The sequence below is a fragment of the Mastigoproctus giganteus genome, chromosome 6, assembly GCF_048544385.1.
Source record: "Mastigoproctus giganteus isolate SK-2022 chromosome 6, ASM4854438v1, whole genome shotgun sequence".
NCBI lineage: Eukaryota > Metazoa > Arthropoda > Arachnida > Uropygi > Thelyphonidae > Mastigoproctus > Mastigoproctus giganteus.
The window spans coordinates 123728328-123745822 of record NC_143580.1 but is presented as its reverse complement, the minus strand read 5'-3'; the positions used below and the strand labels follow the sequence as shown (position 1 = coordinate 123745822).

The following is a 17495-nucleotide window of genomic DNA, read 5'->3' as shown; positions in this document are numbered from 1 at the left end:
ATGTAGTTTAATTTACAATAAAATAAGAAATGTAAAATAAAATATGATGATAAAAGTGATAAAAACAGCGAAATAATATACTAAAATACCGTAACAACTGTAGCTTTCGGAGACAGCGGTCTCCTTTCTCAAAAGCATACTTCTGCTGTGCGGCATATCCTTAAATAGCAGATCCACGGCACTTGTCACATGGTTCCTCAGGAATATGGTTGGAATTTCCCATTTGCGCACCAGAACCGGAAATGGCTCGGGAGCGCGCTAGTTGAAACCGTTCATCTCGTCCAAGAACAATGGTTTCAAAGAGGGGATATAAGCGTACACCCCTGGCTCTATTAATGGTATTGCTAGCTGCCAAAATACGTAAACTCTCAAGCCATTTACGGTCCCAGAACCCCTGTGCATGATCCGTGATGACAGCATCCTCCAGGGAAATTTGATGTTGCTTCTCCCAGAAGTGTTCTGCCACAGCAGACTTCCCATAATTTTCAGACTTCATTGCATTCATATGCTCCCCAGACGGTCTTTCAGTTGTCGCCCCGTCTCACCCACATAACACACCCCACAATCCAGGCATTTGATTTCGTATACCACCCCACTGTTGGCTTCTTTCATTATGGGGACTTTGACACGGGATATCACTGTGTGCAACCTCTGTCCCGGGAGTTGCACACAGCGTATCTGACACCCTCGAATTATTCGTACAATGTGGTCTGAAAGGCCTGGATAGTAGGGAATGTATGCAGTGCTCACAGGGGCAAACGGCTCATTACGGGTGGACTCTGCTCATTTAATAAAACTGTCCAACACCCTCTGGGCGTAGCCGCATTTCTTGAGGTCTGCCATGACACGTATAATTTCATTATCTTTATCCTCGGAGGTGCTACAGTGGGACCACACCCTATCTATTAAAGCCTTGACAAAACTACCCTTGTGTTGGCTGGCTTGTGCCGAGGTATATAATGGGTATATATTGACCCCGGCACATGGGCTTTCTAAACACCTTGGTCTTGAGCCTACAACCATCCCTAATTACCAACACATCAAGGAATGGTAGGGTCCCCCTTGCTTCCACCCTCCGAAGTAAATTTGATAAAAGGGGAGAAGCTATTAAGTACATCAGGTAACAGATCCTCCCTCCCCTTTTGTATAAGTGAATGTGTCATCAACAAATCTTTTCCATTTGTGCATGGGAAATTCCAAACCCTCAAAAATTCTGACTTCCAATTCTTCCATAGCTAGGTTAGCCACTATGGCACTAATGGGGGAACCCATGGCTGTGCCATGGACCTGCCTATACATGACGTCTTGGAAAACCATGGTGGTACTGGATAAACAAAACTCCACACCTTCACAAATATCATTAACACTTAGAGGAGACCTAGTACTTAACAATACATCCTTTTCTAATGCCATTCTTACACATTGGACTCTAAATTTGATAGGGATACAAGTGAACAGTGATGTAACATCGAAAGAAATCATAACTTCATCTTTTCGTATAGTCTGTCCTTTTATAAAATTCACAAACTCTTTACTATTCTTGATGGTGAAGTTGGAAAGTCCTACTATGGGTGTGATCATCTTAGCTAGGTACCTTGATAGAGTGTATGTGGGACTATTTACGAATGATACAATTGGCCTGAGTGGTATGCCCACTTTATGTATCTTGGGGAGCCCGTAGAATCTGGGTAAGTGGCATCCAGCAGCATGTAATGACCAATATACCTCCTTAGATATCCATCCTGACTTGTGCCAACGCTGTATAAGGTTATTCACTTGTCGCTCCAAACTAACCAACGGATTTCTACGGGTGACTTTATACATAGTGGCATCTTGCAATAGTTCCAAGGATTTATTAAAATATTGTTCCTCGTCTAAAATAACTGTAGCTCTACCATTGTCCGCGGGCAAGACTATGATTTCGTCATCTTGTTTAAGTTCCCTCAAAGCCATTTTATGACTAGTACTAAGGTTGGACGGGACTGACTTGGCCTGGCTCAGGATTGCCGCAGTTATAATGCGTACTTCATCAGCCTGGTTCGCTGGTAACTTATAAACGACTCTCTCGATGTCCATAGCTTGAGAGATACAGCATGACGGAAGCCAAACAGAAACAACATTTAAGATTTGCGTACCAATGTAAAGCACATGGCTTAGTTCCATATGGGTTTCGCATAAAGATGCCTTTTGACGATGATCGCTTAGTTAGAGCTACCAATTGGTTTCAAAAAAGGATTTTGTGTATCTGGATCCGTAAACTACATGATGAGCTAAGGATTACCAGAAGACAAATTGGTTTGGCTTTAGAATGTGTTAGTAACATATCTCCTGTGCATCAATCATTGGTAGTGAAATTAGTCTCGGAGAAAACGACTAAGGTTTCAGATGTGTATAAACAGAGGCAAATCAGCAAATTTAATAGATTATTAGAAGAGACAGTGATTACGCATGACCATGTTAATACTAATTTTATATGTAATCTCAGTAGAAAGCGGCTAACTAAGGAACAGGAGGAGGTTTTAAGCTTGGGTACCAAGTTTGCTCCGATGCCCAACAAACTTCCCATCACGGAAATAGCTATGGGCATCAAGAGAGCCGTTTATAAGTTACCAGCGATCCAGGCTGATGAAGTACGCATTAGAACTGCGGCAATCCTGAGCCAGGCCAAGTCAGCCACCTCCAACCTTAGTACTAGTCATAAAAGGGCTTTGAGGGAACTTAAACAAGATGACGAAATCATAGGTAGAGCTACGGTTATTTTAGACAAGGAACAATATTTTAATAAAGCCTTGGAACTATTGCAAGATACCACTATGTATAAAGTCACCCGTAGAAATCCGTTGGTTAGTTTGGAGCGACAAGTGAATAACCTTATACAGCGTTGGCACAAGTCAGGATGGATATCTAAGGAGGTATATTGGTCATTACATGCTGCTGGATGCCACTTACCCAGATTCTACGGGCTCCCCAAGATACATAAAGTGGGCATACCACTCAGGCCAATTGTATCATTCGTAAATAGTCCCACATACACTCTATCAAGGTACCTAGCTAAGATGATCACACCCATAGTAGGACTTTCCAACTTCACCATCAAGAATAGTAAAGAGTTTGTGAATTTTATAAAAGGACAGACTATACGAGAAGATGAAGTTATGATTTCTTTCGATGTTACATCACTGTTCACTATCAAATTTGGAGTCTAATGTGTTAGAATGGCATTAGAAAAGGATGTATTGTTAAGTACTAGGGCTCCTGTAAGTGATAATGATATTTGTGAAGGTGTGGAGTTTTGTTTATCCAATACCACCATGGTTTTTCAAGACGTCATGTATAGGCAGGTCCATGGCACAGCGATGGGTTCCCCCATTAATGCCATAGTGGCTAACCTAGCCATGGAAGAATTGGAAGTCAGAATTTTTGAGGGTTTGGAATTTCCCATGCACAAATGGAAAAGATTTGTTGATGACACATTCACCATTATACAAAAGGGAGGGAGGATCAGGTACTTGATGTACTTAATAGCTTCTCCCCTTTTATTAAATTTACTTCGCATGTGGAAGCAGGGGGGGACCCTACCATTCCTTGATGTGTTGATAATTAGGGATGGTTGTAGGCTCAAGACCAAGGTGTTTAGAAAGCCCATGTGCCAGGGTCAGTATACCCATTATACCTCGGCAAAGGCCAGCCAACACAAGGGTAGTGTTGTCAAGGCTTTAATAGATAGGATGTGGTCCCACTGTAGTACCTCCAAGGATAAAGATAATGAAATTATTCGTGTCATGGCAGACCTCAAGAAATGCGGCTACCCCCAGAGGGTGTTGGGCAGATTTATTAGAGGAGCAGAGTCCACCTGTAATGAGCCGTTCGCCCCTGTGAGCACTGCATACATTCCCTACTATCCGGGCCTTTCAGACCACATTGCACGAATAATTCGAGGGTGTCAGATACGCTGTGTGCAACTCCCGGGACAGAGGTTGCACACAGTGATATCCAGTGTCAAAGACCCCATAACGAAAGAAGCCAACAGTGGGGTGGTATACGAAATTAAATGCCCAGATTGTGGGGTGTGTTATGTGGGTGAGATGGGGTGACAACTGAAAGACCGTCTGGGGGAGCATATGAATGCAATAAAGTCTGCAAATTATGGGAAGTCTGCCATGGAAGAACATTTCTGGGAGAAGCAATATCAAATTTCACCGGAGGATGCTGTCATCCTCCGGTGAAATTTTTTTAATAGAGACAGGGGTGTACACTTACATCCCCTCTTTGAAACTGTTGTTCTTGGACAAGATGAATGGTTTCAGCTAGTGCGCTCCCGAGCCATTTCCGGTTCTGGTGCACAAATGGGAAATTTCAACCATATTCCTGAGGATCCATGTGACGAGTGCCGTGGATCTGCTATTTAAGAATGTGCTGCACAGCAGAAATATGCTGTTGAGAAAGGAGACCGCTGTCTCCGAAAGCTACAGTTGTTACGGTATTTTAGTATATTATTTCAATGTTTTTTTATTGCTTTTATCATCATATTTTATTTTACATTTCTTATTTTATTCTAAATTAAACTACATCAGTTTTAGATTATTATATATTTTTATTCTATATAGTTGTAATTTTATTTTATTTTACTGTAAATAAAGTGTTTTAGTTGCAGTATTGAAATTTATTTAAATACCGGCTGGTGTGAAGTCTAATGGCTCAATACTGTTGTAAACATTGGCACTAATGATATTAAGAGTAGGAGACCAGTGGAATTACTTAACAAGTACAGATCACTGTTGGAAAAAAGCCGTGAATTGGGGCTGAATTTGAAAGTGTCTGCAATTCTGCTCAGAGACGATAGGAGGGAGTATATGATGAGAGCCTTGTCAATCTATTCGGCCTTGGAAAGATTGTGCAAAGCTCAAGGGGTAGAATTTTTTTCAGTCTGGTCTGTACTTGTTAACAGGAGAGACTGCTTCTACAGGGTTGGGATACACTTAAATAGAAAGGGTGCAAGAATATTTGCTGATGCATTCGAGGCAGTGTTAGGTGGGTCGGAAAACTGCTAGTTTGGGGGATACAAGGACTAACAGATTAACAGTAGCCACTGGCAGAGGTGAAAGTGATTCTTGCACTGCTTCTATTGGAATGAGCAGCAGCCTGGAAAACAAGATGTAGGGTATTTCAGAGACTGCTGGGAGTCACTGCGGTACAAGTAAACACGTGGGTTGTGTTAGGGTAACTAAGAATAGGAACAGGTGCATGTATACTTGCGTGTACACCAATACTAGGAGTTTGGTAAATAAATTTGATGAATTTAAGTTGTTTGGTCAAAACATCAAAGGCAGATATTGTTGGGATATCAGAGACGTGGTGTCACACAGATATAAGGAATGCAGAACTGGAATTTGGGGAGTACAATGTGTACAGAAAGGATAGACAGGATAGGAAGGGAGGAGGGGGTATGCTATTAGTTAAGAAACACATAAAATCCAAGGAAGTGACGCCAATCAAAATCACTGGACAGTGCAGTATCGAGTCAGTTTGGTGTGACATAAGCATTGGGAGGTCAAAATTGAGAGTTGGAGTGTGCTATAGGCCTAATGACTCTGATGAGTATAATAAGAAACTGTACAGGGAAATAGAGTGGGTCAGTAAATCAGTCTTATAATGGGGGATTTTAATTTCCCAGATATTGACTGCAATTTGTGGGTTGGTCACTCACACACGGCAAGGCTTTTGTGGATTTATTGGATGATTGTTTTCTATATCAGCATATTCGGGAGGCTGTTGTTGTTGTTATTTGGTTTTTAGGAGCATTAGCAGCAAAGGCCATATTGCTCCGGGGATATGTGGTGGTCATTCCCCGACCTTTCCACAACCTCCATATTTCGTGGTCACAGGCTGGAACCCCAGTCTAATCAAGAAGCGTGTGCTACGCCTTTTTCGGAGGAAACTAGAGGAAGTAATACTCTTGATCTGATTATCAGTAGTGATTCTTCATGCATTAAGAATCTGCAGATAAAGGAACCACTAAGTGGCAATGATCACAGTGTGCTCAAGTATGATTTACTCAAAGAGGTAACTACCAACAGGGATAAAGGGAAGGGTTTCTGCTTTTGTAAAGGTGACTACGATGGTCTGAGACAGTATTTAAATTCTATACAGTGGGACCAACTGATGAAGTTACCAACAGCAAATTCAAAATGGGAAGCATTCAAAGAATTTATCTTGGAAGCTACTAGGCTTTACATACCAACTAAGAAATATTGTTCAAGGTTTAGGCCTAAATGGATGTCAGATGAACTAATGAGACATATGGCAGAGAAGAAAAATGCATGGGATACATATAAATTAATGGGTGATATGGAAGCCTATGATAGATATAAGCTGGTCTGTAATGAAGTCACAAAGGAGATTAGTCAGACAAACGCAGATTATAAGAAATCCTTGGCAAAGGATGCAAAGAAAAACAGAAAAAGAGTTCTTTACCTATGTAAACTCTAGAAGGAAAGGGATAAATCAGATTGGTCCACTGATTGATGGTTCAACTGTTGATGATCCTGCTCAGGTTTTGCATCTACATTCGCACATGAGGAGTTATTCAGGAAGGTTAAAGCCAGAGGTGGGGTAAACTCTGGCAGCGAGCTAGATGATTTTGTAATAACTGAGAAGAAATTGGAGGAGAAATTGTTCAGGATAAACATAAAAAAGGCACCCGGAGTGAATGGGATCTATCCAGTTATATTAAAGGAGGCAGCAAAGGAAGTAAGCAATCCATTAGCCATAATTATGAGAGCTTCTTTGGACTCAGGGGGAGGTACCCATAGACTGGAGATGTACAAATGTGACCCCAATTCACAAAGGAGGATCAAAGGCTGACACATGTAATAATAGACTGGTGAGTTTAACTTCTGTAGGAAAATTAATGGAGCACTGGTTAAAGAAGCACTGCAGGATCATCTAGACAAGACTTCAGTTATAGCTTGGATACAGCGTGGTTTTGTTAAGGCTTGTTGGGAGGTGAGGTGCACGGGGAGGTGAGCTGCCTATCATACTTGCCTGACCAATTTGATTGGATACTATGATGCAGTCACAAAAGAACTGGATGCAGGGAATAATTTTAAAATTAGATATTTGGATCTTAGAAAGGCTTTTGATACTGTTGCACATGGAAGACTGCTGCACAAATTGGAGCAGTGTGGCATTGGAGGCAAATTGCTACTATAGACACTGCTCATCGTGGACTAATGTTATTAGTGGAGTCCCTCAGGGTTCAGGGTTGGGTCCATTGTTGTTTTCTGTATTTATAAATGATACTGATGATGGTATATCAAGCTTAATGTCCAAGTTTGCAGATGATACAAAGGTTGGCAGGGTTGTTAAGAACACTACTGATGCTATGCTGCTGCAACAGGATCTGGAAAGGTTGAGCAGATCGGCTGAGAGGTGGCAAATGAAGTTTAACATTGACAAATGTAAAGTACTACATATGGGAAACAGTAACCCCAAAGTAACGTATCAACTCTGTGGTACTACACTGACAGTGGTAGAGAATGAAAAGGTGCCTGGGGGTAATTGTGCAGGCAGATATAAAGTTTTCTGAGAGTGCAGACGGGCTGCAAGAGTAGCTCCTGGTGTATTGTCAATGACATACGGGAATTTTTCTATCAGGGATAAGGAGGTGATTATTCCCTTCTATAAGGCAATGGTCAGGCCACACCTTGAGTACTGTATACAGGTCTAGAGGCCTCATTTCAAGAAGGATGTAGAGCTGCTGGAACGAGTACAGAGAAGGACAACAAGATTAGTGAATGGAACAAAGGGTTGCTCTTACGAAGAAAGGCTTAAGTTTTGCAAATTACATTGTCTGGAGACTAAGCACCTGCGAGGTGATCTGATAGAGGTGTATAAAGCCTTGAATGGTTTGAGCATGCTCAATGCTGATGGGATTCTTCCTCTTGCTCAGAATAATCACCTGAGAGGGTAAAAATTCAAATTGAGGAAAGACAGATGTAGGATAGATGTGTGGATATTTGCCTTTAGCCAGGGGGTAGTTGGTTGGTGGAACAGACTTCCATCCCTTGTTGTGGAAGTTGATAGCCTAAGTAATTTTAAGGCTCAGCTGGACAGGTATTTCAAATGAATGGAGGGGTGAAATGGGAGTTGTTTTTTTTTTTTTTTTTTTTGCTGTTGCTGCATAAGCTTGCTTTCTTGCATCATATGCCTCTACTAATGCTAATAATTCATCGGTGCCTATAATGTGTCATTACATTGGTGATCCACATCAATGTAATGACTTCACTTTATGGTTTCTAGCAAGGATGGTGGTCAATAGCATGTGGACAGAAAACACCTTGTGAACCAGTGAGGTTCATTTCCAGTTAAGTGACAGTAGGGATCACACCTGCAAATGTCAATGAAGTCTCTCTCTCTGTTGGCCACACCAGCCAGCAGGAATCAGTGGTGTAAGTCATCAATTAAAAAAAAAAAAAAAAAAAAGGCTTGCACCCGTGTGTTTTAAACTTTTTTCCTTTTTTAATTTTTCAAGCAAATTAAGTCATTAGTTGCATAAGTAACCACAGGGAGCAACACATCAATATTGTAAAGAATGAAAATTAGATAACTACTCAGCATGAGTGGTAAAGTCAGTGCCAGGTAAGGAGCAAAAGTACATAGGATAAAAAAGGTAAACTGCAGCCATTATCAACCCACTGAAGGATGGAAGTCTCCTCAGCAATTCATGTTGAGGGAAATGGACCATAATCTGCCATGCTGGTCCAGTGTGAGTTGGCAGATCAACCATATTTAGCAGTCAGGGGCTTGAACCCCGGTCTACTTAAGAAGCGTGTGCTACTGCACTCCTGCTCCTTACCACTCGGCTACGTCAGGCCATTGCATATATAGGGTAAAAAAAAAAAAGGTAAACTGCAGCCATTATCAACCCACTGCAGGATAGAAGCCTCCTCAACAATTCATGCTGAGGGATATGGACCATAATCTTCCACGCTGGTCCAGTGCAGGTTGGCAGATCGACCGTATTTAGCAGTCAGGGGCTTGAACCCCAGTCTACTCAAAGAGCATGTGCTATTGCACTCGCGCTCCTGACCACTCAGCTACGGAGGCCGTTTACATAAGGTAGTTCTGATCATTTGAGGATATTAGAGGCAATTTTAAAAAACCAGCTTACATCTTACATCTGTTTTAAATTACTACTATGGAATATTTTTGAATAACCTTCAATTTGGCATATTCATATTATTTCAAGTGTACTTTATTATTTTGGGCATCTATGAACAAAAAGTAGTAAAACAGATATGTCATCAGACTGTCACCAGAAAAAGATTATCTATGGAATACAGTCAGAAGAGTTTTTTCCCCTACAAGACCCTAAGAGAACAACAATGCTAGGTGAAATGTTGCTCTTTAAGGGTGTTGTAGGGGAACAACAATGCTAGGTGAAATGTTGCTCTTTAAGGATGTTGTAGGGGAACAACAATGCTAGGTGAAAAAGAACCAGAAAATTTGCCAGTAAACTGGTTAAAATAGACTTCTGCAGCTGCTGCAAACGGATAAGTGTTCCTTGAAATTTTATCATATTTTTGATTAGTTAAAGTATTAATTTGTACTTTACAAATAGATTAAATAAGTTTAGTGACGTTCGTTACCTTATTTTTTAAATTGATAAGGTAATGATTATCATTACCTACTTCAACATATAGCAACGGTTGGCAGGGTTGTCAAGGACACTACTGACACTATGCTGCTGCAACAGGATCTGGAAAGGTTGAGCAGATGGGCTGAGAGGTGGCAAATGAAGTTTAACATTGACAAATGTAAAGTACTACACATGGGAAACAGCAACCCCAGAGCAACGTATCAACTCTGTGGTACAACACTGACAGTGGTAGAGAATGAAAGGGACTTGGGGGTGGTTGTGCAGGCAGATATGAAGTTCTCTGAGCAGTGCAGACGGGCTGCAAGAGTAGCTCATGGAGTATTGTCAATGATATACAGGAATTTTTCCAGCAGGGATAAGGAGGTGATTATTCCATTGTATAAGGCGATGGTCAGGCCACACCTAGAGTACTGTATACAGGTCTGGAGGCCTCATTTCAAGAAGGATGTAGAGCTGCTGGAACGAGTACAGAGAAGGGCAACAAGATTAGTGAATGGAACAAAGGGGTGCTCTTACGAAGAAAGGCTTAAGTTTTGCAAATTACAGTGTCTGGAGACTAGGCACCAGCGAGGTGATCTGATAGAGGTGTATAAAGCCTTGAATGGTTTAAGCATGCTCAATGCTGATGGGATTCTTCCTCTAGCTCAGAAAAATCACCTGAGAGGGCATAAATTCAAATTGAGGAAAGACAGATGTAGGATAGACGTGCGGAAATTTGCCTTTAGCCAGCGGGTGGTTGGTTGGTGGAACAGACTTCCATCCCTTGTGGTGGAGGTTGATAGCCTAAATAAGTTTAAGGCTCAGCTGGACAGGTATTTTGAACGAACAGAGGGGTGAAGTGGAAGTGTTTTTTTTTTTTTTTTTTTTTTTTTATTGGCTGATGCTGCATAAGCTTGCTTTCTTGCATCAAATGCCTCTACTAATGCTAATGCTAATGCTATAAACTCTGGACAGGGGATGTTCTAAAAGCTCCAGTAGCAGAGCAGATGGCTTGATGATGAACTGGGTCTAGCCATCGTAGTATGCTGTTTCTTGCTGATGCATACATTTGGGACCCATAATCTAATTTAGAATGGACTAGTGCATGATATAGGTGGAATAGGGTGCAGCGGTCTGCTCCCCATTTATTGGAGGAGATTGCACGTAGAAGGTTCAAACCTCTTGTGCACTTTATCCACAGTTGACGAATATGTGGTAGAAACGTCAACTTATTATCAAATATGAGCCAAGAACTTTGTCTCGGATGCTACTGGAACAATATGTTGTCTGAGCTTGAGTTCTGGTTCAGGGTGAAGGTTCCATTTGCAACAAAAGTGTACACCAACAGTCTTCTGAGGCGAGAACCTGAAACCATTAGCCATTGCCCATATGTTGATGTGTCAATGGCATGCTGCAATTGTCTTTCAATGACCCTTATATTGCATGACTGCAAAAAGATGCTAAAGTTGTCTACAAAGAGGGCACTGTTTATGGTTGGAGGAAGTTGTTCAGTAATAGAGTTAACTTTGATGGCAAAAAGCATAACACTTAGGACAGATCCTTGTGGAACGGAACACCCTCTTCTTGGCAAAATGGCTGAGAGGATAGATCCTACAAGATCTTGGAAAGACCAGTTTGAAAGAAAATTTTTAATAAAGATGGCAATGTGTCCCCTAAGACTGAAGCTATATAGGCTGCCGGAGCCTAGTGATCAGGCGCGCGGGTGCATAAGTATGGTGCTGTTTCTTGTATTCTGTGTATCTTGTAAACTCCTCTGACCGTTCAGTCGTCCCGGAGTATAAACGGAAAATTTATTTATTATTATCTTTTAAAATTCCGTATCTCCAAGTCATGTCATATGCTTTTTCCATATCAAAGAAAACTGATACACGGTGCTCGTGTTTCAGGAAAGCATCCCGAATAGATGTTTCCAGCCGGATTAAATGGTCAAGTGTTGACCTATTCCTTCGGAAGCTACACTGTGTCCTGGAAAGGAGGTTGTCCACTTCTAAATACCAATAAGGCAAGCGTTAACCATTCTTTCCAGGATCTTGCACAAGCAGCTGGTCAGAGCAATAGGATGGTAGTTTTTCAGTATTTTTGGATCCTTTCCTGGTTTTGGGAAGCCAAGGACGGTTGCTATGAGTCCGGAAACTTCTCTTCAATATAAATTCTGTTACAGAGACAGAGCAAGAGACCCATGGATTCTGATTAAAGATGTTTAGTCATCTCATAATGGATGTTGTCTGGCCCAGCGGCACTTGCCTTGGATATAGAGTGCCACTTTCAGCTTCCACTATGTAAAAGGGTGATTGTAATCCTCGCAGCTGTTTGAAGACAGCTTTAGTTGCTATTTTTCTGATCTTTGTTTGAGGGCCAGGAACTCTGGGTGGTACGACGTTTCTGAAGACACTTTAGCAAATGTCTCCCAAAGAGTGTTTGCAATTGTAGTTAGGCCTGCAATTGTACATCCATTATGCTCAAGGATCGATAAAGGATGTGACATGTATTTGACCTTCATTTTCCAAACTTTGTCCCAGATGACTTTGGGATTGGCAGCCCGTGTGAGGGAGGATGCAAATTGGATCCAAGGTTTCTTTTGGCTCTGACATCTGATGTAACGTGCTTTGGCACGGGCATGTTTAAAGGCTATTAAATTATCTGTGATGGGGTAATGATGAAATATTCTCTATGCTTTGTTTTGAGCCTTTCTAGCTGCTGTACATTCTTCATTCCACCATGGTTTTGGAAAATGTGGAAACCGGGTTGATGTCCTTGAAATTGCAACTGCCACTGCTTGGACGATATGCTTTGTGATATGCTTTACTGCCTCATTAATTGGCTCCTGGCTGGCTGTGGTGATATTAAATGTTGCCAAATGTCTAAAAGCATTCCAGTCAGCGTCATCAAACTTTCACTATGATATTCTAGACGAGTGGCATTGTCTCCCATTAAAAATGGCGGATAATGTGGTTTTTTTTTGGTTTTTTTTTTTTTTTAGGAGCATTAGCAACTAAGACCATATTGCTCCAGGATATGCGGTGGTCATTCCCTTGACCTTTCCGCATCCTCCGTATTTGGTGGTGACGGGCTCGAACCCCGGTCTAATCAAGAAGCGTGTGCTACGCACTGCTGCTCCTTCCCACCTGGCTACGGAGGCGCCTAGGATAATGTGGGGAAGAGATTACTGCCATAAAGGTTTTCTTCAACTTCCCATGTACACACACAGGCAGAGGGAAGCAGAACATATGGAAAGATCAATGGCAGTAAATGTATGGGTAGCCATGTGGGAAAATGTTTTAGATCCCACATTTAGAAGAGCCAGATCATTGTTTTCAAGCAATCGCTCAATAATCTGACCCCTTCTGTTGATGTCAGAACTACCCCAGAATATTATGTCCATTGAAATCCCCTAATAATGGAAAAGGGGTGGCAATTGCTTAATGGGATCATCAAGGTCTGTCTGGGGATGTTATTCCCAGGTGGTAAATAGATGGAGCATATAGTTAAGAGGAAGCCTTCTGTAAGACAAACTGCTACAGCCTCTAGGTTGGTGGTAAGTGGCATAGCTTTAAAGGGGGGATGGTAGGTTACCCACAAGGATGGCAAACCTTCCGTGGGCAGGTACATCATCAGCTCTATAACTGAACAGTTACACCTTAAAATACATCTAAGCAAAAGCAAGTTGGCTCATGCTTACTCAGGAGAGCCTTAATGTCATCACTATTTCTATGGAATCCTTGGCAATTCCACTGTAGAAATTTAAACGTACCCATCGTTTAGATTTGTTGGGTCTGTCTGGTGGCTTCCGAAGGGCTGAGGGCTTTGTTTTCTCAGTCCTGGATTTTTCCTTCTTTGGAAAGATTGGGCGTTCGCCCGTATCCATTTCTTCTTCTTCCACAAAGAGTTACATGGCTGATTCATGCTGTACCTCCTTATCTTCTGCATCCATTGTTTCTTGGATTATAAGTGGCCATTCCAATTTCTTTGGAATATCTTTAGTACTGTGTTTTGGAAGTGGTGGAGCACTAAAAGGTATGGATATAGGAGAAAGCTTACTGGGCATATGAGGGCTTGGCACTGTTTATTGGTTGGATGCATTTTCTGGCCTGTTTTTTATTTTTTTAATTTCTTTTTTGTCCTTCCACCATTGGCATGCTCAAGAGTATTCAGCTCGCTGTGGTGCTCTCCTTGGCAGTTAGTATAATTTGGCTTAGAAGCTAAACATTCCTTGCTCTCATGATCTTTAGCACCACAGCGAGCAGAGGCAGGGGAGCCACAACAAGCTGTTTGAGAGTGTCCATACTTTTGGCATTTAAAACACCTCAGTGGGTTCAGGGTGTAGATCCTAGCTGGGCAGTTTAAATAGCCTGCTTTATGGAAGTTGGAGGCCTTGGGATGTTGAATGTTAAGATGAGAACTTGGGTAGGGGCAAGATTCCCATCCTTTCGCATCAATATTCTCTTGACAGCTGTCACTCCTTGGTCTCTCAATTCAGAGCAGATCTCATCTTCAGAGACATGAAGAAGATCCCACTCTGATATGACACCGTGTGAAGAGTTCAGAGTTTTATGGGGGTAACAACAATGGGTATTCCTCCTATCGTTGTGGCTTTCAGAAGTTGCTGTGATTGTTTTAGGCTTGCAGCCTCGTTTGTTTGTGATTTGGTTTTTAGGAGCATTAGCAACTAAGGCCATATTGCTCCGTGATATGCGGTGGCCATTCCCTGACCTTTCCGCATCCTCCGTATTTAGTGGTGACGGGCTCGAACCCTGGTTAAATCAAGAAGCGTGTGCTACACACTGCTGCTCCTTCCCACCTGGCTACGGGAGGCGTCCCTTGCAGCCTCAACCAAAATGTCTCCAGAACACAGCCTTTTGATGGATTTTGGAGATCCTGCCAACCCTTCTAACCCTTTCTGGATGAAGAAGGGTGACCTTTCCCCAAGTGACTGCTCACCAGTGCAATGCAGAATGAGGAAAAGCGGTGTCACTGATGGTTGTCTTCCTCAGTTCTTCATATTTTTGAGTTGGTATTATCAGTGTCATTGGATCAGTTAGGTAGGGGCCTTGTTGGGGCCCCAGAAGAAAAAGAGGGATTTAAATTACACATGAGAGTAAGATAAAAATTTCAGATGCCCTAAGTACCCACCATGGAGCCCTACGAGAGGATGCCCATTCAGGAACTTGCAGGTATTGTGTACGTGAATTGGGAGATGAATTCACTTAAGAGCTTCATACCCACTTTCCCAATAAGCCTTTACCCCATCCCAGAAAAAAAGAGAAGAAGACTTATTGGAACCCAGTTGACCCTACAAATAAGAACCACCTGCCAATTGATCCCAGTTGTGCCAGTCCGGGACCTCCCATCTTGTCAAAGCAGGGGCCAAAGTGGTGTATTAGGGCTGGGCTCCTCACCCACCAGGATCCCCCCTTTTCAAGTTTCCATGGGTCACAGCACATGGCTGCACACGCCGGATTCCAATGATGTAACCCTGGAACCAAGGTATGGGCATTAGATCCCAGTGATGCTAATCTGGAAGGCCAGCAAAATCACTGGGTAGGTCCCCTCACCAAGTACAGGTGCCCACATTGAGGGTTGTATTGTATGGTGAAAGTTTATTTATCAATTTGGGTGTTTCTGTAAGGTGGTTAACTAATTACTTCACTTGTGCCACCAATTTGTACTTCCTTATCCCTTTCATCTAGGGGAGGAAATCCTCCCCACATTCAATTCAGAGTACTCAGTTTGTGATTTTCACAACAAATGTACTTTCATTTTCTGTTTAAAACTGTATACAATTTGCAGTGTTTTTCATGCTAGTGACATCTGTAATGTCTTGTGAGCTCTGTGTGTGCGTGTCACATATTTAGTCTGATGGGATTTTGTGAGATGGACACAAGCATTGTATGAGGGGGCTCAAAATTTTCATCACTTTTTTTTTTTTTTTTTTTTACTTTCCTTTTGAGTACTTACGTTCTTTGAGTTTGCCATTTTAGTTAAATGTAACCTCTCAAGGACTGTGAATGGTCTGAAAGTTCTCTCTTTCCCCCCCCCCACACACAAACAGTTACCTCTCATATCACTTTTGAATAACCTCAAGGTCACTTTCAGTAGCAGTCTCCTAGATTTTACAGCTTTTTTCCCTGCAGCTAATGTTCTCCTAATTACTAATTCTTGTAATGCAGGTGACCATGCCTATAAGTAGTAAATAATATTAATTTGAATAACTTATAATTACACAAACATTAAATTTTCTGGGCCTTTGCAGCTTTGAATCCCTTATAATTATCTGCATCTTTTAGTACCAAAATTATGTTCTTAAGGGGTTTAAAACATAATCAAAATTAAAAAAAAAGTTCTGGGAATTCATCTTATGAGCATCTAAACACTACCCTGCTCCTAGTCACTGCTTATTAGCATCTTATTTTTTCCCTAACTCATTCAGTGGTGATCTCAGCAAGTTCTTTCCTATTCAACTTAATGCTTCTTTTGGTTTTCTGACAAAGAAATTTCAAAAATATAATCACAATCAAAATACCACAAAGTTTTCATGTCCTTATGTTATTCTTTCTTCCTGTTCTTAAAACCTCTGCTCCAAATTAACTCTCATTTGTGTTATATTTTCCCTTTTTCATGAAAATTTGCTTCTATTTAGATAATTCCTGAAAAAGGCAACAAGCTCAATCATTCCAATTATTATCCCATTGCACTTACCTCAACACTCTACCAGTGTTAAATTCATCATATAATAAAATAAGAAAAAATCATTTTATCAATACTTAATCTAAGTCAAATTTTAATATTTATTTTTATTTTAAATCAAGGAATGATGACCACATGGCCCTCAAACGTTGTTTTATCGCTAGTGTTTACACTTCTACAATTTCAATGCAAAGAGGATATATGATGATACTTAAAACGTTATTTAAACCTAAGTAATGATTCATAAATCTTCACAAATTGCACATATATATGTTAATCTGTGCTAGTCAGGAAAACGGTGCATTATTGTGTAATGTTCAGTATGTGAAAACATAGTAAACTCCTTTCAGTGTTGACAGTGGTTATACTGTGTGCATATCAGCATAGTTGTGAGCCCTTCTGAGTTTGATACCTTTGCGTAAAATCATAACTTCATTACATAACACTTTTTAAATGTTTTTTTAAAAAAAATTATTTTATATAATACCCATGCATGAAAATAATATTTCTACTTACATGAGGGAGCTTATTTTTAATTGCTAGGCCATCAAATGTATCACCTTTGTATTTACAATTCATTTCAGAAATAAGATGAAGTAACTGTGTTTTTCTACCTGACACTTTGTTCTCTGCAAAAAATATACAACAGTTATATGTGTCCATAAAGTTAACTGCATAAATTTTGGCATGTTTCAGTTTCACTTCATTTGGTTCTAAGAATTTCAAATTCTCAAAACCAAAGGCTTAAAAAAAACTTATAAATAAATTTAAATTTCTAATTATTGCATAATCCTGTCAAAATACATGGAAGGCAGGGAATCAAGTAAAATAACCACATCTCTAATCCTTAACAAACCGTATAGTAGCCTTTTTCCCAAATTTACATCAATATGAATAGTGCAAAATCTTCATGTTCCATGATGTAGTTGAAGTTTACTATAATGCACTATGATAACTTACACAAAACAACTTCAAAGTAATGAGATCTTCTTTCATAAACAAAACACATATTCAAACTATCCTAACCTTTTAATAATAAGTGCAACTAAAACATGGAACAACTACCTGAAAACCAGTAGCAATAATGATACACTAAACAAAACCTGAGTTGTTAATGCTAGCTACTTAAAAAAAAAAAAACAAGGATTGA

The 17495-nt window shown here is 40.7% G+C and overlaps 1 protein-coding gene across 1 annotated transcript in view; it reads right to left on the bottom strand.

Moving 5' to 3' along the window:
• The window catches only part of LOC150084556 (uncharacterized), an 81204-nt gene that overhangs the window by 27881 nt on the left and 35828 nt on the right, over positions 1-17495 (bottom strand). The window contains exon 4 of the mRNA XM_090376285.1: positions 16862-16974. Coding sequence (XP_090232411.1) covers positions 16862-16974 — 113 coding nt within the window. The remainder of the gene's footprint in view (positions 1-16861; positions 16975-17495) is intronic.